This window comes from Bactrocera dorsalis, chromosome 4, assembly GCF_023373825.1.
Source record: "Bactrocera dorsalis isolate Fly_Bdor chromosome 4, ASM2337382v1, whole genome shotgun sequence".
Lineage (NCBI taxonomy): Eukaryota > Metazoa > Arthropoda > Insecta > Diptera > Tephritidae > Bactrocera > Bactrocera dorsalis.
In genome coordinates, this window is record NC_064306.1 from 63,655,833 (window position 1) to 63,678,501 (window position 22,669).

The 22,669-nt window shown below is 30.2% G+C and overlaps 3 protein-coding genes across 3 annotated transcripts in view; 1 reads left to right on the forward strand and 2 right to left on the reverse strand.

Moving 5' to 3' along the window:
• The window catches only part of LOC105226945 (pre-mRNA-splicing factor ATP-dependent RNA helicase PRP16), a 44,894-nt gene extending 40,078 nt beyond the window's left edge, over positions 1-4,816 (reverse strand). Inside the window, exons 1-3 of the mRNA XM_049456300.1 lie at positions 3,526-4,816; positions 2,675-3,453; positions 2,411-2,604 (exon numbers count right to left, since the gene is read on the reverse strand). Of these exons, the coding sequence (XP_049312257.1) occupies positions 2,411-2,604; positions 2,675-3,453; positions 3,526-4,673 (2,121 nt within the window). The 5' untranslated portion in view covers positions 4,674-4,816. The remainder of the gene's footprint in view (positions 1-2,410; positions 2,605-2,674; positions 3,454-3,525) is intronic.
• A 141-nt stretch (positions 4,817-4,957) lies between these two features.
• Positions 4,958-6,829, forward strand: LOC105226943 (zinc finger matrin-type protein 3). Its single transcript, XM_011206080.4, has one exon. It carries the CDS (start codon positions 5,144-5,146, stop codon positions 6,383-6,385), a length of 1,242 nt encoding a protein of 413 aa, XP_011204382.2. The 5' UTR covers positions 4,958-5,143; the 3' UTR covers positions 6,386-6,829.
• A 798-nt stretch (positions 6,830-7,627) lies between these two features.
• LOC105226946 (small ubiquitin-related modifier 3) lies at positions 7,628-9,397 on the reverse strand. The gene is made up of 3 exons (XM_011206084.3): positions 9,214-9,397; positions 8,463-8,579; positions 7,628-8,395 (listed from the first exon to the last, which is right to left on the reverse strand). The coding sequence occupies exons 1-3, from the start codon at positions 9,229-9,231 to the stop codon at positions 8,261-8,263; spliced, it is 270 nt and encodes an 89-aa protein (XP_011204386.1). The 5' UTR covers positions 9,232-9,397; the 3' UTR covers positions 7,628-8,260.
• Between the last annotated feature and the right edge of the window lie 13,272 nt (positions 9,398-22,669).

The following is a 22,669-nucleotide window of genomic DNA, read 5'->3' on the forward strand; positions in this document are numbered from 1 at the left end:
TATATGTATATATAGGCATTGTGCGCTCATCTCTGCCACGACGAGTATTGACTTTCAGTACCCGTTACTGATACACTGTGAATTTCTAATATGAAAAAAGACTTGATTTCTATTTATATAAGATTTAAGATTTATGTACCCAACAAAAAAAAAATACAACTGTAAAACTTACAGTTGCGTAAAGTAGCGCTAACTGAACTTTAAAAGTTTGTCCTTATTCGTTTTTGCTGTGGTCCATTGTGTATATGCAAGTAATTGTAAATTTCGTTTATTTACATACATATATACATATGTACTGCAAGTATATATGTATTTGTTAGTTATTATTTAAGTTAAGCCGCAAAAATTATTATGTTTATTATTGTTTTTATCGCTGAGAGTACGTTAGCGTGTAAACTAAGTTTTTTGTATATGCTAAATGCATAACGGTTAAATCTTACAACAATGCTAGTGGAAATTGATGTGATCTGTTTTTGTTTATTATAAAACATTAAAAAACTTTAAATTATATCATTTTTAAGTAGTAACCAATAAGCGTACACGACCACTTTACATATGTACATACATACATATTATGTACAGTGGTGAATATCACGAAAATATTCAATAATATTGCTGGCGTATTCAATGAATCGCAGTATTTACATAAATTAAATTTAATTGCAATGATATATTAAATATCGTATTGTATTTAGAAAATAGCACGTAAGGGTTAAAGCGATAAGCCGCTCTGATATATACGAAAAGCTTATGATATTGAATTAAAAGAAAAATACTTTTTTTTGCATCGAAATTTGAATAAAGGTTCGTTTTTTGACAACAAAAGTCGCAAGTGTGTATTACTTTAAAAAAATATTTGGAATTTTTAGAAAATAAAAAAAGTTTCCATACAAAAACTTGACTTTGATGGTACATTTTATATGGCAGCTGTTGACCGATCAGAACAATTTTTGCGGAGATTAAACCATTCCTTTAGACAATAACCCATGCAAAATTTCTTGAAGATATCTCATCATGTGAAAAAGCATTCCATACAACAATTTGATTTTGTTCGTACAGTTTGTATGACAGCTATATGTTATAGTGGTCCGATATCAGCGATTACGACAAATAAGCAGTTTCTGAGAGTGAAAAGGATGTGCACAAAAATTCAATTCGATATCTCAAAAACTGAGTATAGAAAAACGGACATGGTCAAATCGACTCAGCTCGTCCCCTTCTGACTGGGTGTTTCAAGCATCGTGGCAAACTTAATATACCGTGTTCAGCGTATGAAAATATATAATATATTTCCATAGAACGGAAATAGCATGTACCTTTTTTAATACCTCCACTACTTAGCGCTTAAGTCACGGCCTGCTTTCTGATAAGCGCGAGGTATTTTTTTTCACAAGGCCGAATTCGCTGAATTTTAGTTAAGCAAGAATGATTATAATTTTTGCGATATAAATTTATTACTTCATGGAGGGTAATAATACATAATGACTTAATTGTGACACAGATATGTGCATACATATACATATGTATATTTTATATATGAATGGGGAGTTTTTTACTAGTTTAATTCACATAAGGGTTGTTTGTAAACCAAGACTGAACAAACTCAAGCATTCGAATTTCACAAGCTTTTATTTTCTTTAGAAAAGATAAGTGAGTCAATAAATAGGAAATCGACTACACCGAAGGTATAAAAGTATAAAAGTATAAAATCATCCTTATCTTGATCTGTATCGGTCTGTTTGAATGGGAGCTACATATATGTATGCATAGTTCGAACTGAACTCTAAGATCGGAGAATGTACAGTTGGCTCATACAATAGTCTATATACTTAAAAGAGCTTCCAACGTTTCATACTGGATATTATAAGCTTTGAGTGGTATTTTGATATCAAGCGCCAACGAATTTGAGTGAAATAACACCCCTACTCTGTGCACTTGACAAATTAATAAAATATTGTTTATATTTTGAATTTTTTATCGAGAAAGAAATTTGTTGGTATTTTGTGACAATTTTCATAAAATACAAAGCCACACGTGTTGAACAAAACAATGTAAACAGAAACAGCTGGTATTTCTCTTCAAATTATTATTTCATTAAAAATGGATTCTTCTATAACGTAAGTTTTCATATACATACATATATTTATATTTTTAATGGAAAATAATTTAACTAACTTTAATTTGGCAGCAAATCAAAGCACGAAAGGGCTACTCATGAGCAACTAGAGGCGTATGTATCATTTTGCCGGGCGCACCCGCACCATTTCTATCATATTCAAAAATTAATAACGAAAAACCTTCACACACAAAAAATGAATTAATTCTTAAAAACATTAGATTTTTGTGTCAATAAAAACTTATAACTTTTGGAAATAAATTAACACTTTTAAAAAATTTGGCAAGCACTTACCTCACGTAACAAACCGAAGAGTACATCCGTGGAGAGCGAACGTTCGTGCGCTTCATCCATAATAATGGCAGAGTAACCATCCAAATCTGGATCACGTAAGCTTTCACGCAATAGGATACCATCAGTCATGTATTTGATAACAGTTTTCTCAGAAGTGCAATCCTCGAAACGTATAGCATAACCCACTTCATCGCCTTTAAATAATACAAAAAAATAAATGTATAATAAAATAAAACATAAACAAACAAAAATTAATCAACTAACCCAACTTTGTGCCCATTTCGTCCGAGACACGTTTCGCCACCGACATGGCTGCAACACGACGCGGCTGCGTGCAACCGATCATACCAAAGTTACTATAACCGTCTTCATGCAAATACTGTGTCAATTGTGTTGTTTTACCGCTACCCGTTTCACCCACAATAATAACAACCGAGTTCTCGCGAATTACGTTCAGCAGTTCTTGGCGCACAGCAAATACGGGTAGAAATCTACGCTGCTCAGCGATTGTCTTCTTGCGTGCGAAATCACTTTTACCACCAGAATCTTGTTCACGCATGTGTTCGGCGAATTTTTGATCACGTCGATAATCTGCCGTATCCGTGTCCTTATCGAACTTGGCATCCTCTTCATCTACCTTCTTCTCGATACCCATAATGTTACCCAATTTGGTACCGCCCAACTCCCAGTGTTTCTTTTGGGCCTTACGGCGTTCTTTTTGTTCGCGGTAAACACGCACCAAGCTGCTGCCTTTACGTGCAATCAATGCCATGTCAGAGGTTGGATCTTTGACGGGTATAACGGGTTCGGGTTGCTTGGTGAATACGATTCGTCCATCGAGAAACGGTGGAATGATATGATGCACCAACAAATGCACACGCTCTAACGCTTCCTCGTCGAAATCTTCATTTACATTAATGGACATTACTACGCCTGATGTAAGCATGCGATTGCGCTCCCACAACTCATTATCTTTGTTAATTTGGCGCTGCTGAGCGCTAATACGTTTCGTACGTTTTTGCTCGATTATTTCCTCACGTTTTCTGTAAGAAGCAAGTTATTTGTTTTGGTTATATAATAAATACTTACGTGTAAAAGTGTGTACATTTACTTACCTAAAGTAGTCTGCATTGGCACCGGAGAATGGATTATTTTCATCATCGTAACCTTCATCAATGTTATACCATTCACGATCTAGGCGGCGTTGCTCTTCCTCCCACATGTCTCGATCTTCTTCACTTTCACCCCAAGGTTGCCGATTACTGCGTCCGGTTGCGGGTGTAGCACCAGAGCGTTTACGGTCATTTGCCCAAACATTGTAGTTGTGTGCAGGTGTTGGTCTGGGTGTATCATCTTCGCGTTCTTGACGCGAACGACCACGAGAACTGCTTGTGCCAATGCCACTGCTACTGCTACTTCTCACAGACCAGTCGGAACGTTCTGAACTGGCATATGACTTGGGTGTTGGGAAATCCCAAGAAGATTTTTTTGTCTGTGAAGGTCGATCATTGTCGTCGTCATCCCACGCACTACCATTCAAGGAAATGTCCATAGGTGTGCGTGGCTCATCCTTAAAACGTGGTGTGCGCTCGCCACTACGTACCGAAGTTGCATCTCCACGATTACCACGTTCTGAATTTTCTCTACTACGATCTCGACGTTCTTTGTCTCTATTTCTGTCTTTATCTTGATATCTGCCACGATTGCGATCACGCTCATAATCTCTTGGTCTATCTCTTTCGCGACGACGATCTCTATCGCGATCTCGATCACGACTTGACGAACTTGATGATGAACGATCTCTGTTATCTCGTTTACTGTCTTCACGTGTGGAATAACGCATTCCGCCTTTAGTAGTGCGCTCTCTATCCCGTTTAACATGCTCACGCAAACGTTCTCGCGCCTCTTCAGATACACCACCGGTATGAGAAGGTGTCTCCACTCTTGATTCTCTTAACTGCCTAGTTATCTTATTGGTATCGGGCTTTTTGAAAGCAAATTCGTCACCAGCGGATGTAGCAGATACGCCACCTTTATGATCATCTTCATCATTTTCATTATCTTTAAAAGATATCAATCGTTGTGCTTCCTCTCGCTCTTTACGACGTTGCGCTGCTAAACGATCTAATCCTAGTATGGACGGTTTGGGCATTTTGAATTTACTACCGCCACCCTCCTCTTTCGTCTTTTTAATTACAAGTCCGCCACGAACATTGCCGGTGGAGCCTTCAAGGCGGTGCACACCAACATCGTCATCCTCCATTTTAGCCAATTGATTAACTAAGTTATAATTATTTTAGCATCACTTTAAGAAATTATTTAGAAATTAACTTGTAAACGTTTATCACTTTTGTTTGTGGAACAATGCGTGCCATCAGCTGTTTATGACAAGTATGGAATCTAGTTCAACAACAACGATGCTTTCATCCTCTTTAAAATTTTTAGAAATAAAACATGGATAGTATAGAAAAAAGTTTATTAGGTGAACTTCTAAAAGCAGATATTTGCAAATTGCACAGGAAAAATAGAAAAAGCGCAATATTTTGTAGCGAAAAGCATCAAGCAAAATTCGCAAAATATCGCTGTCAAATCACATTGCATATAGATTTTACATAGCTTACTATTGCCATGGCAACTCTTCTTTAATATTTCAAAATATTGAAGCCTGTGTGGTAATCGTTGTTTAAAAATAGTAAATAAATCGTCTAAAATTAACTTGATGAAACTTTTACGATGAGTAACGAATTTTTGGCTGGTTATCACATCCCAACAATACCTCAAGGAATACCCACAACAACCCCAGTGCCATTTTCCAATGAGGGTCAACTGCAAACTATGGAGAGTCACAATCAATATCAAAATTTTAATAGATATATTCCTCCAGGTTTACAAGGTATCAGCACCACACCGTTGATGCCCCCCAAGCCACTTAAACGTAAATATGATGTGGGTCCTGGCAGCAAGGACATGGTGACGGAAACATCTACAAATGGGCAGCTAGTCATATTTTACGGCCGGGATGTTAGCTATCCGGAAGACTTAAATAAACTGTTGCATCCGCTACATTGCACATTGTGTGGGGTACAAATGAATTCGTCAAAGAGCGCGAAAGATCATTACGAATCTAAACAACATGATCGTCATATAACAAATTGGTTAAAAATAAACTATACTGAAAAAGGACTATCTGCGCCGACAGTGAAACGATTCATTAAGGACGGTCCAAGCGGACCAGATAGTTTCCATTGTGAAGTATGCGATTTGAATTTCGGTTCTTTGGCACATGCAAGTCAACATTATGCGGGTCGCAAACATAAACTGGTGATGGGCAAAATTTCACAACCATCGGGTTCTGGTTATTACAATGCAGAAAATAAATGGGTCCGAACTGGTACGAAATTTATACCAAAAACGGATAATGATAATCGTTTTGGTATCGGTGAATTATTTAAGCAACAAACCGATGAGACAGCTATCAACATTGCATCCACCGCCGATACTACTACTACGCAAACATCTGTGCCAGAAAACATTGCGTCTAATTCGGTCGAAAAAATTTTAGTTTCCACCGGGGAAACACTCAACACGAAAGCTTTACCACTGCATTGTGAGATATGTAAAATAAATGTTACGTCCGAGGTGCAGATGGCAATGCATTTGAAAGGCATAAAACACAAGAAAAAGTTGAAAACTTTAAGCATAGATGAGACACTCGAACAAAGTCCAGTTGTATCCAGTGTGCATGCTGTATTGATTAAAACCGAAGATACTATACTGGAAAGCCTTAAAAAGAGTAATCCAAGTACAGATTTCTCAATGTATCGCACACCAAGCGGCTCCTATTATTGCGAGTGCTGCAATATGTCCATGTGCCATCTAGCAGCGTTACAACAACACTTGACCGGCAAAAAGCATATGAAAAAAGTAATCGAAGTTAAAGACAAGGCTAAAACCAAAGCCGATTCAAAGCTATAGGTGGATTTACTTAACTATTTGGTTCTGCAGTATGGAGATTTTAGAAATGTGCTCAGCTCTATAATTCTACTTAGCCCTGTAGTTCTTATAAAAGAACGTGAATTGCAAACGATATGTTTTTGCTCTGCAATACTATTATATGGAGTCCTTGGTTACTGCGTATTTTGATGTTAAATGTTCTATGTTCGGAAGGTTTAAACTATTGCTAACGAAATTCATAAAACAAGTATACAAATCAACAAAATCAAAATGTTTATTGTACTACAACAAATGTTAACCATCCTTTATTGGGTTGCCACAACTTATGACTGTATTGAATGAAGAAGCCGTGCTGTAGGGCAAAAGGCAAACGTTTATCAATAGCACATGGTGCAATATTTTTACACATGTATGTATGTTTAGCATAGTAAAATTGTACACCAACAAACATTGAATAAATGTTTACAAGAAGCATGTAAAATCTGAATTGCTCTAAACTCAATAAATATTCGGGGGCCCTGAAAGAGTTATACCCAGATTTAAAATCATAATTGTTTGCTTTGAAACATGGACACAAGCTAAGATTGAGAAGTACTGGATATATATATATATAATGTTAAAGATATCTTAAAAATATTATAAAATATGTCTAGTAAATAGTGTTATCATAAAAAAAGAAAAGGCGGTTACTTCAATAACCCAGAAGCTAAAATGAATCTTACAGATACCTAAGGTTTTGTACCGTTGCTTTGAACATTCTACCATGCCAAATTTCGAGGAGATCTATGGCCAAATAAAAAAGTTTTCCATGATTATGATCGTTCAGTTTGCAAGGCACCTATACACAGATCTACAGTGTCCCGATAACGGCGGTTACGCCCGGATATTATCTGAATCCGCTCCAGTTCTGTCAACTTAAATTCAGTTATAAGATATGTACATATGTAGACTTACGACTAATTTCTCTATCAAATATAAATTCATGAATTATTCGAAAATTTGGTGGTACCACTAGGAATTGTTAGGTTAGAAGTGCGTTATTTCAAGCATTCGATAGGTGGCGCAAACGATCATTATTCTCGAACATTCTAAGGAACATGTTTTGAAGCGACTGTACAAGCACTACGTACAGCAGTGACTCACAAAGGCACAGTGGTACAAAATGACCGAATCACTTCGTACCAACTACCACCACTATAGACACACTTAACATACACCTATATAAATATCAAGTCCATTCTCAATAATGAAATATGCAAGCAGTTTTGTTTATGTTGTCATTTATTTTTATAGCTTTTTTAATTTGTTTAATACAGTTATATGGTCTAAAAATTCACTTATGTAAATTAAACCTTCCGTTCCCTCGTCTTCACATTCACCTGATTTGTTTGTATCAAAAACAAACCAGGTTTTATGACTGCACCGCTCGCGTCTACTGCAACATATTCTATTCGGCAAGGATATTTGAAATAATGAGAAAAGTTTTGTCTGGCTAATAATAAATGCTTTCTTTAGTTTCCATTCATAAATTAAAAGTAATTCGATACAAACTGCTTATTAAATAATCGTTAAGTTAATGTATTAGAAAATGTAAAATTTATAAATGGATGATGTGATCCATTATGTTGCAAGCACTCTTGAGCGGCTGTGGATGTCGTCTCGCACACGGTCAACAAACTCTTGTTTCAAACTGTAATTGTTAAATGTGAGCCGATTCAATTTTGAGCAGCATATTTGCGTTTGAGAGGGATATTTGCTGCTCACATAGTATTTTTCAGCTTATTTTGGATGACACTTATTTTAACTTCTTATCATTTCTGTATGTATTATTAAATTGATTTGTTTTGTAATATTTAAGTTTTTGTTTATTATAGACTTTCTTGGTTAATTTCAAAATTAATTTCGGCCTCCCGTTTGTTGTTGGTATACTTCAATGGTGTCGCCTTCCTCCATCTCCAATGATGTTGGTGTATCATTTTCATTTATTGGCTGACCATCAAAGCGAAACCGTACTACTTGCATCGATAAGCCCTGCAAGCAAATAATTCAGTAATTAGTATTTACATACCAGAAGAAATTTTAGATTTCATTAACTTACCGCTCTGTCGCAATATGCATTCATAAGCTTTCTTAAAGGTGTATGCTTCTTTATTTTGAACTGAACGACGGCATTGTCTTGTCCCAACACTTTCAGATTGATGTGCTCTGTTTCTCCCTGGAAATAAAAGATAATGATATATAAATTAGTAATATTCAACCATTATATTACGAGTAATAATCAGGAAACACACAAAATAGTCTGTATGGAAAATGTTTAGCACTTTTTTAACGAATTGCTCCACTGTGCAGCCATATATAAAAGGGCTTGCATTTCATATTTTTACAGCCGATCAAATATATACCTTTTAAATCACAATCGCAAATTTAGTGGTACCTCTAAACTTTCATGTATACTTTTTTTTTTTGATACCGCGTTGCCTACCGTCATGACGGCACGGACGGAAAACTGTGGCAGTCAAGAGATAAAACAAAGCTACTTTTAGGTTAGGTCAAAGCCAGTTTCTTGAGCACAAATTTATTTAACAAATTAAAGTAGGAACAAGCTGTACACATGGTATGCATATACATAAACAATTTCTGATGTTGCTATTATGTTTAATATTTGTATATTTCACGGTATAAGCGTCCAAATCCGCACATACCGCGCCATGTTGTCGGCGTCATACACATTTTTTTTTTTCTATTTGGTTCGCACACTTTTGACAGAAGTACACTTTGTTTCTTGCATTTTGCATGTTTCCAGGAATATTTTCACACAATTGTTTGTTTCAGCAGATGCACAAACTTACCTTCTTTTCGTCAGACATATTTGATGTTTAGTTTTTTACTTAGTTGCAGTTAAATAGAGATAAAAAATTGAAATCACCGATGCCGCACTTTGTTAAATTAATCGGTGCAAATTTTTTACTTTTCCTCCTTCCTCTTGCGATCTTGATGAAGTAGTGAAAAATGCCGACCACACAACGACGTTGAAAGACCGAACAGGCGCGAACGACGCCACCAGGGTTGCTGTGTGCTACTACCAAATTAAGCAAATATGGCGAAGCGTGATGCCAGATTACATTAAGTTCGCTGAATTGCTGAATAGAATGGATGAATAGAAATAAAATTGTAAACAATCCGTACATTTAGGGTTATGAAACAAATATATGTATCTATATATACAATATTTCATAAATTCCATATATTTAATATATTTGTAAAATTCAAACTTTTAACTTATAAACAAATTAAGGACTCGTAATTGCTTACAAATTACTTTGAACAGTGCAGTAATTCTAATGCTGAAAGCACAAAGGAGGCGGCAGACTTCAAGTGACATCTGTCAAATATTAAAATATATGCGCTTTTAAGGGCACAGTTATGTAGTCGTGCAGCTGTCTAAATAACTTTTATATATGTATAAATTAGGATGTTAGGATGTATATCTTAGAGTTGAAAAGCTCTTAATTTACTAATAAGATTAATCTTACAGCAGTATTTTCAATGTCTTGTTAGCAGCCATCTGCCAGTGAAAGTGATAACTTAGTCAAAGTGGGTGATATAAAAGTTTTGTTTCGAAAATAGTTCTGTTTTTAATTAGAAAGCTGCAGTTTGAGTTATTTTTAAAATATTCGTTATATGGCAACGCCAAATTGAAAATTTATAGAAGGTAAACAAATACAACCATGTCGGCACGAATGAGGGAATATAAGAAAATAAATACCATTTGATCAAATTTGACCCGGACTGGGCCTTTTAAACTACCCGCGAAACCCGAATCAATAAAATTAGTTTTTTCTACATTGGCACAATCTTTTTTATGTTCGTGTGAATTCTGATATTCGTATGTCAATTATTGTGTGTTTTGGCAGCTGTTTGTTTACGACACAAGAAGTTTGGCAATTTTTACAATGGAAAAAAGAATTGAACAGCGAGCTTGCCTGAAATTTTGTGCTTCCAACGAAGTCACAGCTACGGAATCGTTGAAAATGTTGCAAAAGTGTTTTGGGGAACACACTTTATCACGATCACAAGTATTTTCATGGCACAAAGCATTCAGTGAAGGTCGTGAAGTCATCGAAAACTTGCCTCATGCATGTCGTCCATCCACCTCTGTTAATGACAGTAATGTCGATAAAGTTACAGAAACAGTGTTAGAAAATCGACGTGTTGGCATTAGAGATATAGCAGAGGATCTCAACATCTCTTATGGATCGACTCAACAAATTTTGAATAATGTTTTAGGTATGAAGCGTGTCAATGATACTCTCGTACCAAAAGACCTGAATCTTTTGCAAAAACGACGTAGAGTAGAGATCGCAACAGAGATGCTTGACAATTTAGCTGAGGATCCTAAATTTATCAAACGGATTATTACTGGTGACGCGGCGTGGGTTTATGAATATGACGTCGAAGCTGCCGAAAAGTCTAGCGAAAAGAGCACAAATAATGAACCAAAACCGAAAAAACCACGTCAAAGCCGGTCAAAAATCATTGTGATGCTCATCGTTTTCTTTGATTACCGCGGTGTGGTACATCATGAATTCGTTCCACAGGGTCAAACGATCGATAAGGAATACTACTTGGCCGTTTTGAAGCGTCTACATGAAGCAATTTGTCGTGAACGACCAGAATTGTGGGCGGAAAATTCATGGATTTTACACCACGATAATGCGTCGTTACATTCTAACATGATGGTGACTGACTTTCTGGCCAAACACGAAACGAGAGTCATCACTCAACCACCACACTCGCCAGATTTGGCTCCCTTCGACTTTTTTCTCTTTTCGAAACTGAAAAATATGCTGCGGGGCACGCGCCATGAGTCCGTTGAGGCCATACAAAGTCATGCGCTGAAGGCACTGATGGCCATTCCAGATAAAGCATATAACAAATGTATGGAAAGTTGGGTGAAACGCTGGCATGCTTGTATTGGTGCAAATGGAGATTATTTTCAAGGCGATAATAAAGATTTACATTAAAATAAGTAAAAAGTTTGTTTCTTCATAGTCCGGGTCGTATTTGATCAGATGTTATTAACCCTTAACGTACCGGCAATTATAATTGGGCTTATGTATAAAAAAAATTCTATAATTTATATACGAAAAGCAAGAATTTTCTGGATATTTTGAAAATATTATTTACATATTATAAATTATGTAAATTTTTTTTAACTGCTCGATTTGGTATTTTTCGCCTGCTTTTCAGGTATTCATGTGTAACCTGAAGCATGTTTTTGCAAAATTTGTAGCAGATGTTTGTCCGACGATGACTGACCTTCATACCTGCGTGGTACCCAAGCATACATATGTTCTTATGTTTTTGGAAGTATACCAACAAAATGTACAACCTGCATACATACACACAGATAAGCAGCTCTATGCATAATTTGGGTTTTATTTGTGCGTATATTTGCTTGTAAGTTGTAATTTTTTGAAGCGAATGTACCTACATACTTATGTACCACGCCAGCCACGGCTAACCATGGCAAATATACCTACATATATGAATGTATACTGTTTGGTTATCTACACAAATATGTTTGTATTTACCTTATGAAAAGTGGTACAGTACCGCATCAGAATTTTGCCGAATAATTAAAAATGCAAATAATTGTAATTAAATAACTCAATCCTTTATTTTTATTACTTGTTACTTATATGGATCAGATCATACATATGTATATATAATTATATGCTCATACATAATATATAGTTTTTTTATTTTTATTCATTTTTGTTTTATTTTATTTTATATTTTTTTGTATTTTTTTATGTTGAGAAATCTGAATACAATTACATTTACGAAATTCTTAAGTGTTGTATTCAATGTTTTATTTATATAAGTATATATTATTTTCTTTTGTTTGCTTATTTTTATTTATTTATGCTGGTCTATTTTGCTCAGTGTTTGTTTTTGCCAAATGTATGATTGTTGTTTTTTGTTTGCTTATTATGGCACCAGTACCATAGAAGTTTGCATAAATAAAATAATTTGCAAAGTTTTGACACTCGCAATAGATTTTGACAGCTGTTATTTGTCAAACTGCTTCTGTATATTTATTTTTGCAACCTTCTAAGGTAAAAGTCGAATTTTAATGCTCGTTAAAGTAAATTTAAAAAATGCTTTTTCAAATGTGCGAGTGTAGTAGGGTAAATAAAATAAGTATCTTCATGAAAAACTAACTTATACACGGAATTATCTACAAATGTTTGTATGTATACATAAAGTTGGCTTCGAAAAGTACTACAAATATTGTCTAAAATACAAAATTACTGAAATAATTATAAAAAAATATGCATTTACAGAATTTTACTTCTAACTTTGTTGTAATAAATTCTTTACAGTAAACGTTAATTGTTGGTTCTCTCTTTAAGACGCTTACTATTTAGCTCTAGTGACTAGCGTTAGCTTAGGGTTTGGAAATGCCTCTAGGCTTTGGAATATGCGTGGTGATCTTCAGAATTTTGCGCATTTTTGATTTTTCAAATGTGAAAATGTTTCTTTTTGGAATTGCTGCTGATGATTTGGTATGAAAAAGTTGAATTCGTGTAGCTTTTGCCACACTTCGGCTATTTGGTTTATGACAATGACTGTTTGACTGCATGGTCGTGTTGATTTCAAATACATTTTCGTTTTATTTCTTTTCAGTGTTTTTGTTTTCTGTTTTTTACTTTGCTGTTATTTAAATTTAATGCTTGCTTAATTTGTTTTCCATTAATTAGTCATGTACATATTGTAGCGCCTGTAAGATTTAATTGTTTTTATCTCTTACATTATATTTATGTTAAATATATGTATATAAATTTGTTTTTGTTTTGCATTTCAGCTACTTTTTTACCATTTTACTACGGTTGTCATTTTCTTTTCTCTTTGCTTGAAATCAAATTTATAACTAATAATGATAATAAATTATATACACTAAATTTTAATTGAAATGAGCATTCATTTTCTACAACTCGCGGTTTGTGGAATTTATTTAATTACTTTTTAATTTTTATTCATTTATTTTGTTTTGCAATAGTTGTTCGTGTAAAGTTGCTTGGGTATGAAGAATACTGTGTGACTGTATAAATTTGAAAATAAGCTGTTTTTTCTTGTTGTTGTAAGCTTTATCTTTCAAAATGTTCATATTTAGGAGCGTTTGTTAAATTTTTTTCAAAATTTTTGTTTTTAATTTTGGTTTTTGAATTTTTTTTTGTAATTTGTAATACTGCATGCAATGTGTTGCTCAATTGCAGTTTAGCAGCAATTTGGCTCTCATTTACAGTTATTACTTTTTTATTTTTATTTATTTCATTATTATTTTTTTTTTGGTTTTTGTATGCAAAATTTATTTGGTGGGAGTAATCTGAGAGTTTTACTTGTTATCATTACTTGCGTTTTGTAGTTTCTTCGCATTAAAATTTTTTGGTTTTAAGGTTTGCGGGAGTTGGTATAATTGAAGTATAAAAATTGTATAGCGAAAAAGAAAAACAAAAAAAAATGTTTAGTTAAAAATAAATAAGAAACAAGAAAAAGTGGTTTAGTTGAAAATAAATAATAAATTGTTTAATTAAAAATAAAAAAATGAAGAGTAAGAAAAATTGTTTACAACCAAAAAAATTTAGAAAAACTAATAAAAAAGAAAATATATTAAAGAAAAAAATATTCTATAAAAATTTTTTAGTGAGCCAGAAAAACAAACATATGTATTTAAACAAATAAATAAATATGAAATACTAAAGTTAAATAAAAATAAAAAATAAATTGTTTAATTAAAAAAAAAATTTGTAAAAAAAAAATAAAATAAAAAATATAGAAAAAAGAATAAGAAAATAAAGTAATTTGAATAAAAAATTGTTTAGTGAAACAGGAAACAAAAATATTAACAAAAAAAGTTATTCAGTTAAAAATAAAAATAAAAAAAAAAAAAATTTTTTCCGAAAAAAATTTTAGTTTAAGGTGGAAAAATAAAATAAAAAATTTTAGTTAAATAATAATTATAAAACACACATCAAAAAATGTTTAGAAAAAAAAATAAAAAAAACTTAGCTAAAAATAAATTTTTTTAATAAAATTGTTTGCTAAAAAAATTTTAGTTTTAAATTAAAAAATAAAAAAAAAATGTTTAGTTAAAAAATAAATAAAAAACACAAAAAATGTTTTTTAGTTAAAAAAAATAAATTGTTTAATTAAAACAAAAAAAAAAGTTAAAAAAAATATTTTGTTAAAAAAATAAAAAAAAAATGTAAAAAACAACAAAAATAAAAAATATGGAAAAGAAAAAGGAAATAAAAAAAGAAAATCTACTAATTTAAATACCAAAAATTTTAGCTTTTTATTTCATTAATTTAAAGCCTTCCAAACGATCAACGATCCTCTAGAGTTTTAAAATGAAATTTCTGTATTATCAAAATTATATTCTAAGCATTATTTGCTAATATTAAATCTCTTCGCACCGTTGTTTGTGGCTACCTGCCTTCGTTCTGCCAAAATTTGCAAAATGGCGAATCAAAGAGACTAAGAGAGAGAGAAGAGAGGTTAGACCGCTTTATGCCGCTCCAACCAGCTCAACGCATACTCGCTGTAAGACTTTGTTGTTGCACATACATATATTTTTTTTACAAGCGAGCAGATCTCAGTCTTAGCGAGCAGAGCAGTGGCGAATCGAAGCTGCCATTTACTCAAAGAGGAACAGCTGTTACAATTAAAGAAATAATAATAAATAATGGTAATTCTAAAATCACCTTCTCGGTACGAATAATTTAACAAAAATATATAAAATTATAATAGAAAAAAATAAAAAATAAGTTTAATAATAAAATTTAAAGAGGAAAAAAACGAAGTTTGTAAATTAACTATAGAAAAAACCGAAAAGAAACGAAGTTTGTAGATTAACTATAGAAAAGCCTTAGTTTTTTTATACATATAATCATCATAGTAAAAATTTTGTGTTTTCTCATTTCATCCCTCAATTAACACAGTCATTATCCTACCGCTCCTTGTCACCTAATGCATTCTTATGCCATTTTATAGTTATAGTCGTACAAAATGTTTCGTGTCCAGCACATTTGTTATTGCAAAATATTACTGTTGTTGCTTGCTACTTGCGCGTCTAACAGAAAGGCTTTTAAATTCATTTTTTGCAAAGAAATTTTCTTTGAAGAACAGCTGTTTTTTATAACATGTCTACACTGAGCGAAATTTTTTAATTTCTGTTCAAAAATGTGTTAATTTCAGCGGAAAAATATTGAAAAACATTTTTGCTTTTCTTTTGCCATTGACTTTGTGGTTTTAAAAATTCACACCAGAAATTTTCGAAACTCAGTGGCATGTTTTTCGCTTTTTCAACTTTGAAATTTGAGCGTTGCTAATTTTTTCCTACTGAAAATTTTTTTTCCTTTCATTTCAGTGCCTTAACTGTAATTTATTTATATTTTCTGCTGCTTGCGCTTATTTTTGTTTTCAATATCAATTGCTTTGCTTGTTTTCTACTTGAATTGAGTATGAGTTTTAGGTTAGTTGCCTACAGTTGTTGAATTTAGTTTTCATTTCTATATTTTTAAATTCAAATAAATTGTATTTTTTTAGTATAAAAATCACGTAAAAAACTTGTTTTGCCAATTACAAAAATAATTAGTATAAAAACACTTTTAATATACACATTTTTGCATTACTTTATTACATACATACATATATTTTTATTTTATTTTATTTATTTTTTTACATTATTCTTCATAAGTACAAATTGTATGTGTTTTTTTTTCTCAGTGTGTGTGTATAATAAGTATTTCTTTCAGTGTGTTTATTTATATTTAATTTTTTATATTGTTAATTATTGATTTTTTCTTATTTTGTTTTTGATATATTCAGTTAAGTTGCACATTTGCAAATACAAATATATATATATATATTCATAATTTACATTTATGTATGTTTGTTTGCCAAATAGAAATGCGAATAAAAAATCTACAAATTTTATATGCTAATAGTAAAAATTTTAAAAGTTCTCTTTGTTAGTTGATGTTTTTTATTTGTTAATTAAAAAAAAAATATTTAAATAAAAAATATTAAATTTTTTTTGCCAGTGTACGAATTTGCTGCATTGCTTACTATATTCTATAATTTTTTAATTACTTCTTGTATTCTTAATTAATTTCAAATTTTTGAAAAAGTATTCACACATAGATTTTTTAAAGAATATTCGCAAACAGATAAACAGTATTTTCGTTTGGCATTTAACACACACATATATAGTCGTATAAATGTATAAAAATGTCGCATTTGAGAGGTTATAATAGTTTTAGGTTATGTTTACACTGTGAATTAACTTATTGAACTTCTTGTTTTGTACAACAACTGTATTTTAGCGCATTAGTTTAATATTTAAGTTATGTTTTTTCGAAATAAATTGATAAAAATTAATTTTTCCAAATAAATTGTTAATAATTAATAAATATTTTAACTACTGGCAACGCTGAAACTTAAACTTTTGAAAGCTTTTGGACTCTAAAAAATAGGAGAAACAAAAAAAATTATTTTGAGTAACATAACATAACTTAACATAAATATAACATAACATATTTTAACTTAACATAACATAACATGATATAACTTAACTTAACATGACTTAAAAGAACAAACCTTAGCAAAAAAATAAGAAAATATGAAACGACTTTATTTTAACCTTCACTTAATAATTGTAATTAACATAAACGTAACATAAAATAACGTACCGTAACATAACTTGACGTAATGCAACTTAACATTACTTAACTTAAATAACTAAATATAAACATAACATAACATAACGTAACTTAACATAACGTAACGCAACGTATCATAACTTAATATAACGTAACGTAACAGAAACAAACCATAGCGTAACGTAGCTTAATTTAACTTAATAATTTTATGCACAGCGTTTGCCTCAAATAGTACTTAACATAAACATAACGTAAAATAACATACCGTAACATAACATTACTAAACATAAACATAACATAACAAACGTAGCTTAACATAACATAACATAACTTAACTTAACGTAACGTAACTTAACATAACATAACTTAACTTAACGTAACGTAACTTAACATAACATAACTTAACAGTAACATAATTTAACTTAAAACTACATAAGAAAATAAAATAACTTAAACTTAATCTCAACTTAATAAGTTTATTTACAGCTTTTGCCTCAAATGTCAACAAATACATAGCAATATTCTATGCCAGCCTGCAAAGCGTAACTTTTCTTCTCATTTATTAACAAACATTAATTCTCAATTAATTGTGCGACATTTATGTAAGAGAACCAGGTACTTTAGAGCATTTTATATAAACATACACATACATGTACAAAAAAGGTACCTGAAGTAAGTAAAAATATCTCATATGAATATGCTACATATCTTATTGTTGCTGTATGTTTGTATGTGTGTATGTTTTATGCTTAGTTATTTTGGATTTTGCCATTACTTGCCTTGCTATGCACTTTATATAAGTATATTATTTTATGTTTTTGTTTTCTGTTTTTACTCGCATTCTGCGCATTCAACTAATACAATCTGCTATTGAGCATTAATTTAATTTTATTTTTAGTGTCTTAATTTTGGTTTTACCGTTTTTATTTACTTCAAAGCAAACATTGACCGCGCTCTCTCCAGCTCGTGCTTCGTCGCCTCATTATTGCCGTACTATTTATACGCGAGCTTAATACATTTAACTACTTTATACGCTATTTTGCTCGCTTGTAACTGCATATTATCCGTAACAAAAAGCTTTTTCGGTAAGCTTACGCTCATATTTCCGAGTATTCACTATATCAGTAATATTTTGTTATTTCTTAAATGTCCAACCAAACATTCAATTACTCTTATATACAACGTTATATGTACAAATCTGCAAAACTGGACTTTGAAAAAGCTTTCGCGTTTTTGATTGAAACGAGCTTTCACATTTCATTTGAAAAATTTTAAATTTTATGAACAATATATTTGTAAAAAAAAGTTTGTAATAACTAAATAGTTAATTTAGGTAGCTTTCTTAGGTCCAGTTTATAAAAGCTTTTCCTTAAGAGCTTGAAAGAGCTTTGAAAATTGAAATTTGTTTTTAAATATGTTTTATTGTATTTTTTAATATAAAGTATTCCAAAGCTTTCACTAATGTTGGGGTCGCTCGACCAAATCATTTTATAAAGCTTTTCTTAAGCTTAATGAACCATCAAGTTAATTGAAAATTTGTTCTCTAAATTCGGTTGAAAAAAGCTTTTTTATTTAATTTAAAATGTTTAAAGTTTATGAGCTTTTAAAAAAGCTTTTAATAATTTTTGCTGTGCAAATTAAATAAAAAGGTTTAGACTTAAAGCATTACTGAAAAAAAAAATAAAACCCAAATTTTTTGTAAAAAAAGTTTCAAATAATTTTTTACACAGAATCGTAGATCAGTTAATTAATTTAGCTTCCTTAGGTCCAGTTTATAAAAACTTTGCCTTGAAAGCTTAAAAAAGTTTTGCAATTTTATTTTTCAAATAAGTTTTTACCTATGTATGTAGGATTTGATCCACCAAAACATTTTATAAAGCTTTTTTTAAGCTTAATAAGCTTCAAGTTAATTGAAAATTTGTTGTTTAAATATGCAATATGCACTTTATATTGCAAAGTACTCGAAAGCGTTCACCTAAATAGGGTTCGATCGACCAAAACATTTTATAATTTTTTTTAAGCTTAATAAGCATCATGTAAATTGGAAATTTGTCCTTGAAATATACTTTCCTGTACTTTATATTGCAAAGTATTCGAAAGCTTTCACCTGAATAGGGTTCGATCGACCAAAACATTTTATAAAGCTTTTTTTAAGCTTAATAAGCATCAAGTTAATTGTAAATTCTTTCACGACCAAAATATTTTACAAAACTTATTTTAAGCTTATTGTAGTTAGTTGAAAAAATCCAAAAATTGGAGAATGAAGCTCGATAAGCTTTTCGCTTTGAGTAAGCTTTAACTTAAGCACTTAAAGTCCAGTTGCACTAACATTACGGGGCTTTGGAATAACTTAGAGCTTTCTACCTACGTATAACATTTGAATCATTGCATAATCCCTTACCAAGCCGTTTCATGGTGTCTTTGAGATTAACAAAAAAAATATATATTTTTGCCGAATAAGCCGATTTTTTTAAATTTAACGTTGCATACTTTTAGGCGGCAAATTTGTTATAGTGAAATTCGCATGCTCTAAGCCGGTTACACGTTTGTATGTTTATGTTTTTGTAATTATGACTTTTGCATGCAGCTGCAGGGTTGCATTCGAATTAATTGATTACTCGGTATTTGCATTTTTCGTTATTTATTAGTGAATACTGGTTACATATGATTATTTATATTTAATACACAGGTATACTTGTAAGAAAACGCACATAATATTGTACTGTTATACGTATTTACATACACATACATATGTAATATAAGCGTAATTATTATTCGAATTTACATGCAAGGTATAAAATAGACAAAAAACGGCTTGAAAACATTCAGAATTGAGAATCGTATTTGCTATTTCGCTTTTTTGGAGTTTCGGATTTTTGTATTTGGAAAAAAATACGTAGAGATTTCGTAAAATGTCAAAAATGGAATATTTAAAATTTTGCCAATTTTTTTTCTATATTTTCTGCTATTTTTTACATTACTATAAACTTGACATGTGACCTTATAGCTAGAAACTACATACATATAAGTAGTTATGCAAAAATTGTATAGGTACAGCTGCACTTAGCTAAATAGATGACTGTGTTGAACAGTTATAATATTTCTATTTTTTGCGTGTAATTTTTGTTTAATTAATTAATGTATATTTGTTTTTGTTTTTTTGGTTATAATCTTACACTGTAATAGTACAAATATTATGAAATATTATTGTTTTTACTGATATGCAAGTTTATTTTATTTAATTACATTACTTATTGTTATACACTGTTGCATTATTCACTGTGTACCGTTTAGGCGTGTGTGTGTTTGTGGGTTGCCAGCTAAACATACACCAAATATATTTTGCAATTTTCATAATACTTTTCTTGCTTGCTTTGCTTGTATAGAAAAAAGTTATAATTAATTTTTGCTAATTATAATAAATTTTTTAAATTATGGTTAATTTTTAAAATTATAAATTTTACTTTTTTTATTTCTAAATAAAACTGATTTTTTAAATATAATTTTAAATATAAATTATTGTATTTTTTTTTTATAAATTATAATTAAATTTTTTAAACTATACATTTTTTTAAATTATGTATGTATAATTAATTTTTTTTAAATAGTTAGATTTTAAACTTGTAAATTATAGTTAATTTTTTGTAATTATAATTAATTTTGTAAATTAAAATTAAAAAAAAAATAAATTATACTTAATGTTTTTAATTGCAAATATTTTTTATATTGTAATTAATTTTTAAAATTATAAATTATAGTTAATTTTTTTAATTATAAAAATTTAATTTTTAATTATAAATTATAATTAATATGTTTGTTTTTTTGCTTTATAAATTATATTTCGTTTTATGGTATTTAAAATTTGTCTATGCTATTTTTGTTGCTTTTTGTTTGCTGCTACTTTTTCAGTTTCTAGTTAATACTTGCTGGTAGACAATTTGCAGTTTCCGTTATGGAGTTTAGATAATTGTGTTTTTTGCTCGGTTATGTTAATTAATTATTTTTGTTTTTGTGTTCATATTTGACATTTCACTCGTTTATAAAATTAAAAAAATATGTTTTATTTTTCACTTTACAGGCCCTTTAGTTGCTAAGCTGCTTAACGGTTACTTTACTGGTTACTTTTCGCTATGCTTACATGCTTGATTTCTGCTTTTTACAACTCTTTGCGTTTGGAGACAAAACTTTTGAAAAATTTTTGTGTGTCTTTTTTGTTTAATTTTTTTATATAGTATATATCTTTGTTTATTTATTTTTATTTTTATTTTGTTTTCTGCTTGAAAAGTTTTTTGTGGTTATTTGCTTGTGTGTAGTTATTTTTATGCAGTTACTTTTAAGTATATTTTTAAATTTTTTTATTTGTGAGCAGAACTATATACAGCTTTTGCCGCTAGTTAAAAAAAAATATATATTTTACAGACAAATTTTTTACAAAAAAATATTTTTTTTTCGCAAGAAAATTTATTTTTGCAAAAAAAAAATCTTTAGTTTTTGTTTTCTGGACAAAACATATTTTTTGTAAAAAAAAATATTTTTGTAAAAAAAAAATAAATTTTCTTACCAAAAAATTGTTTTCCTGCAAAAATAAATTTTCTTATCAAAAAAAAAAAATTTCAAAACAAATATTTTTTTCAAAACAAATATTTTTTTTTTGCTTTCTTGATAAAAACTATTTTTTCTTGCCAAAAAAAATATTTTTTTCAATATGTTTTTCGCTTTCTTGACAAAAAATATTTTTTCTTGCAAAAATAAATTTTTTTATCACAAAATATTTTTTCTCGCAAAAATTAATTTTCTTACCAAAAAATATTTTTTTTGCAAAAATAAATTTTCACGGCCCAAAAAATATTTTTTCTTACAAAAATAAGTTTTCTGTCGCAAAAAAATATTTTTTTTTGTTTTGTTTATTTTGTTTTTTTATTTCCAGTTTCCAGTTTTGAAGTTAGAAACTAAAATTGGCAGCAGTTAATTTATGTAAATTGTTTTCATTTTAAATGAAATCGCTCACCAGATCCACTATAAGCAGCAAATTATGGTTTTTTACTTTTATAAAAATATGAAAAATTGCTTAAATAAATTTATTTGCATTTTTTAAATATGTATAGTTTATAGCTTTTACTATATAATTAAGTTTTTTTTACTATATATAATTATATTTTTTTACTATATAATTAAGTTTTTTTTTTACTCTACGCACATTTAAGTACAGAAGTAATTTTAGTATTTATTTTTTTTTCAGTGTATTTTTCATTTTTTGAAGTATTTATTTTTCTCAGTGTATTTTTTCATATTTTGTAGTGATTGTGTCGCTTTTTGCTACTTGATTTTCGAAAGTTTACACAAATTTACGCTTGGTTTGTTAGTATGTGTCGCCATTTGTGTTGAAATAAAATGTTTTTTTCTAATTGAGTTTTATTATAAAAGTACAAAAATTATGACAAGAATAAAAAATTCACTACTGCAATATATTTATATATATTTTTATATGAGTATATATAGTATGCGCTATTTTTGTAATTTTTGCATTGTTTTTGTAATTCTCTATGTTTTTGCTTTCATAATTTATTTATTTTCA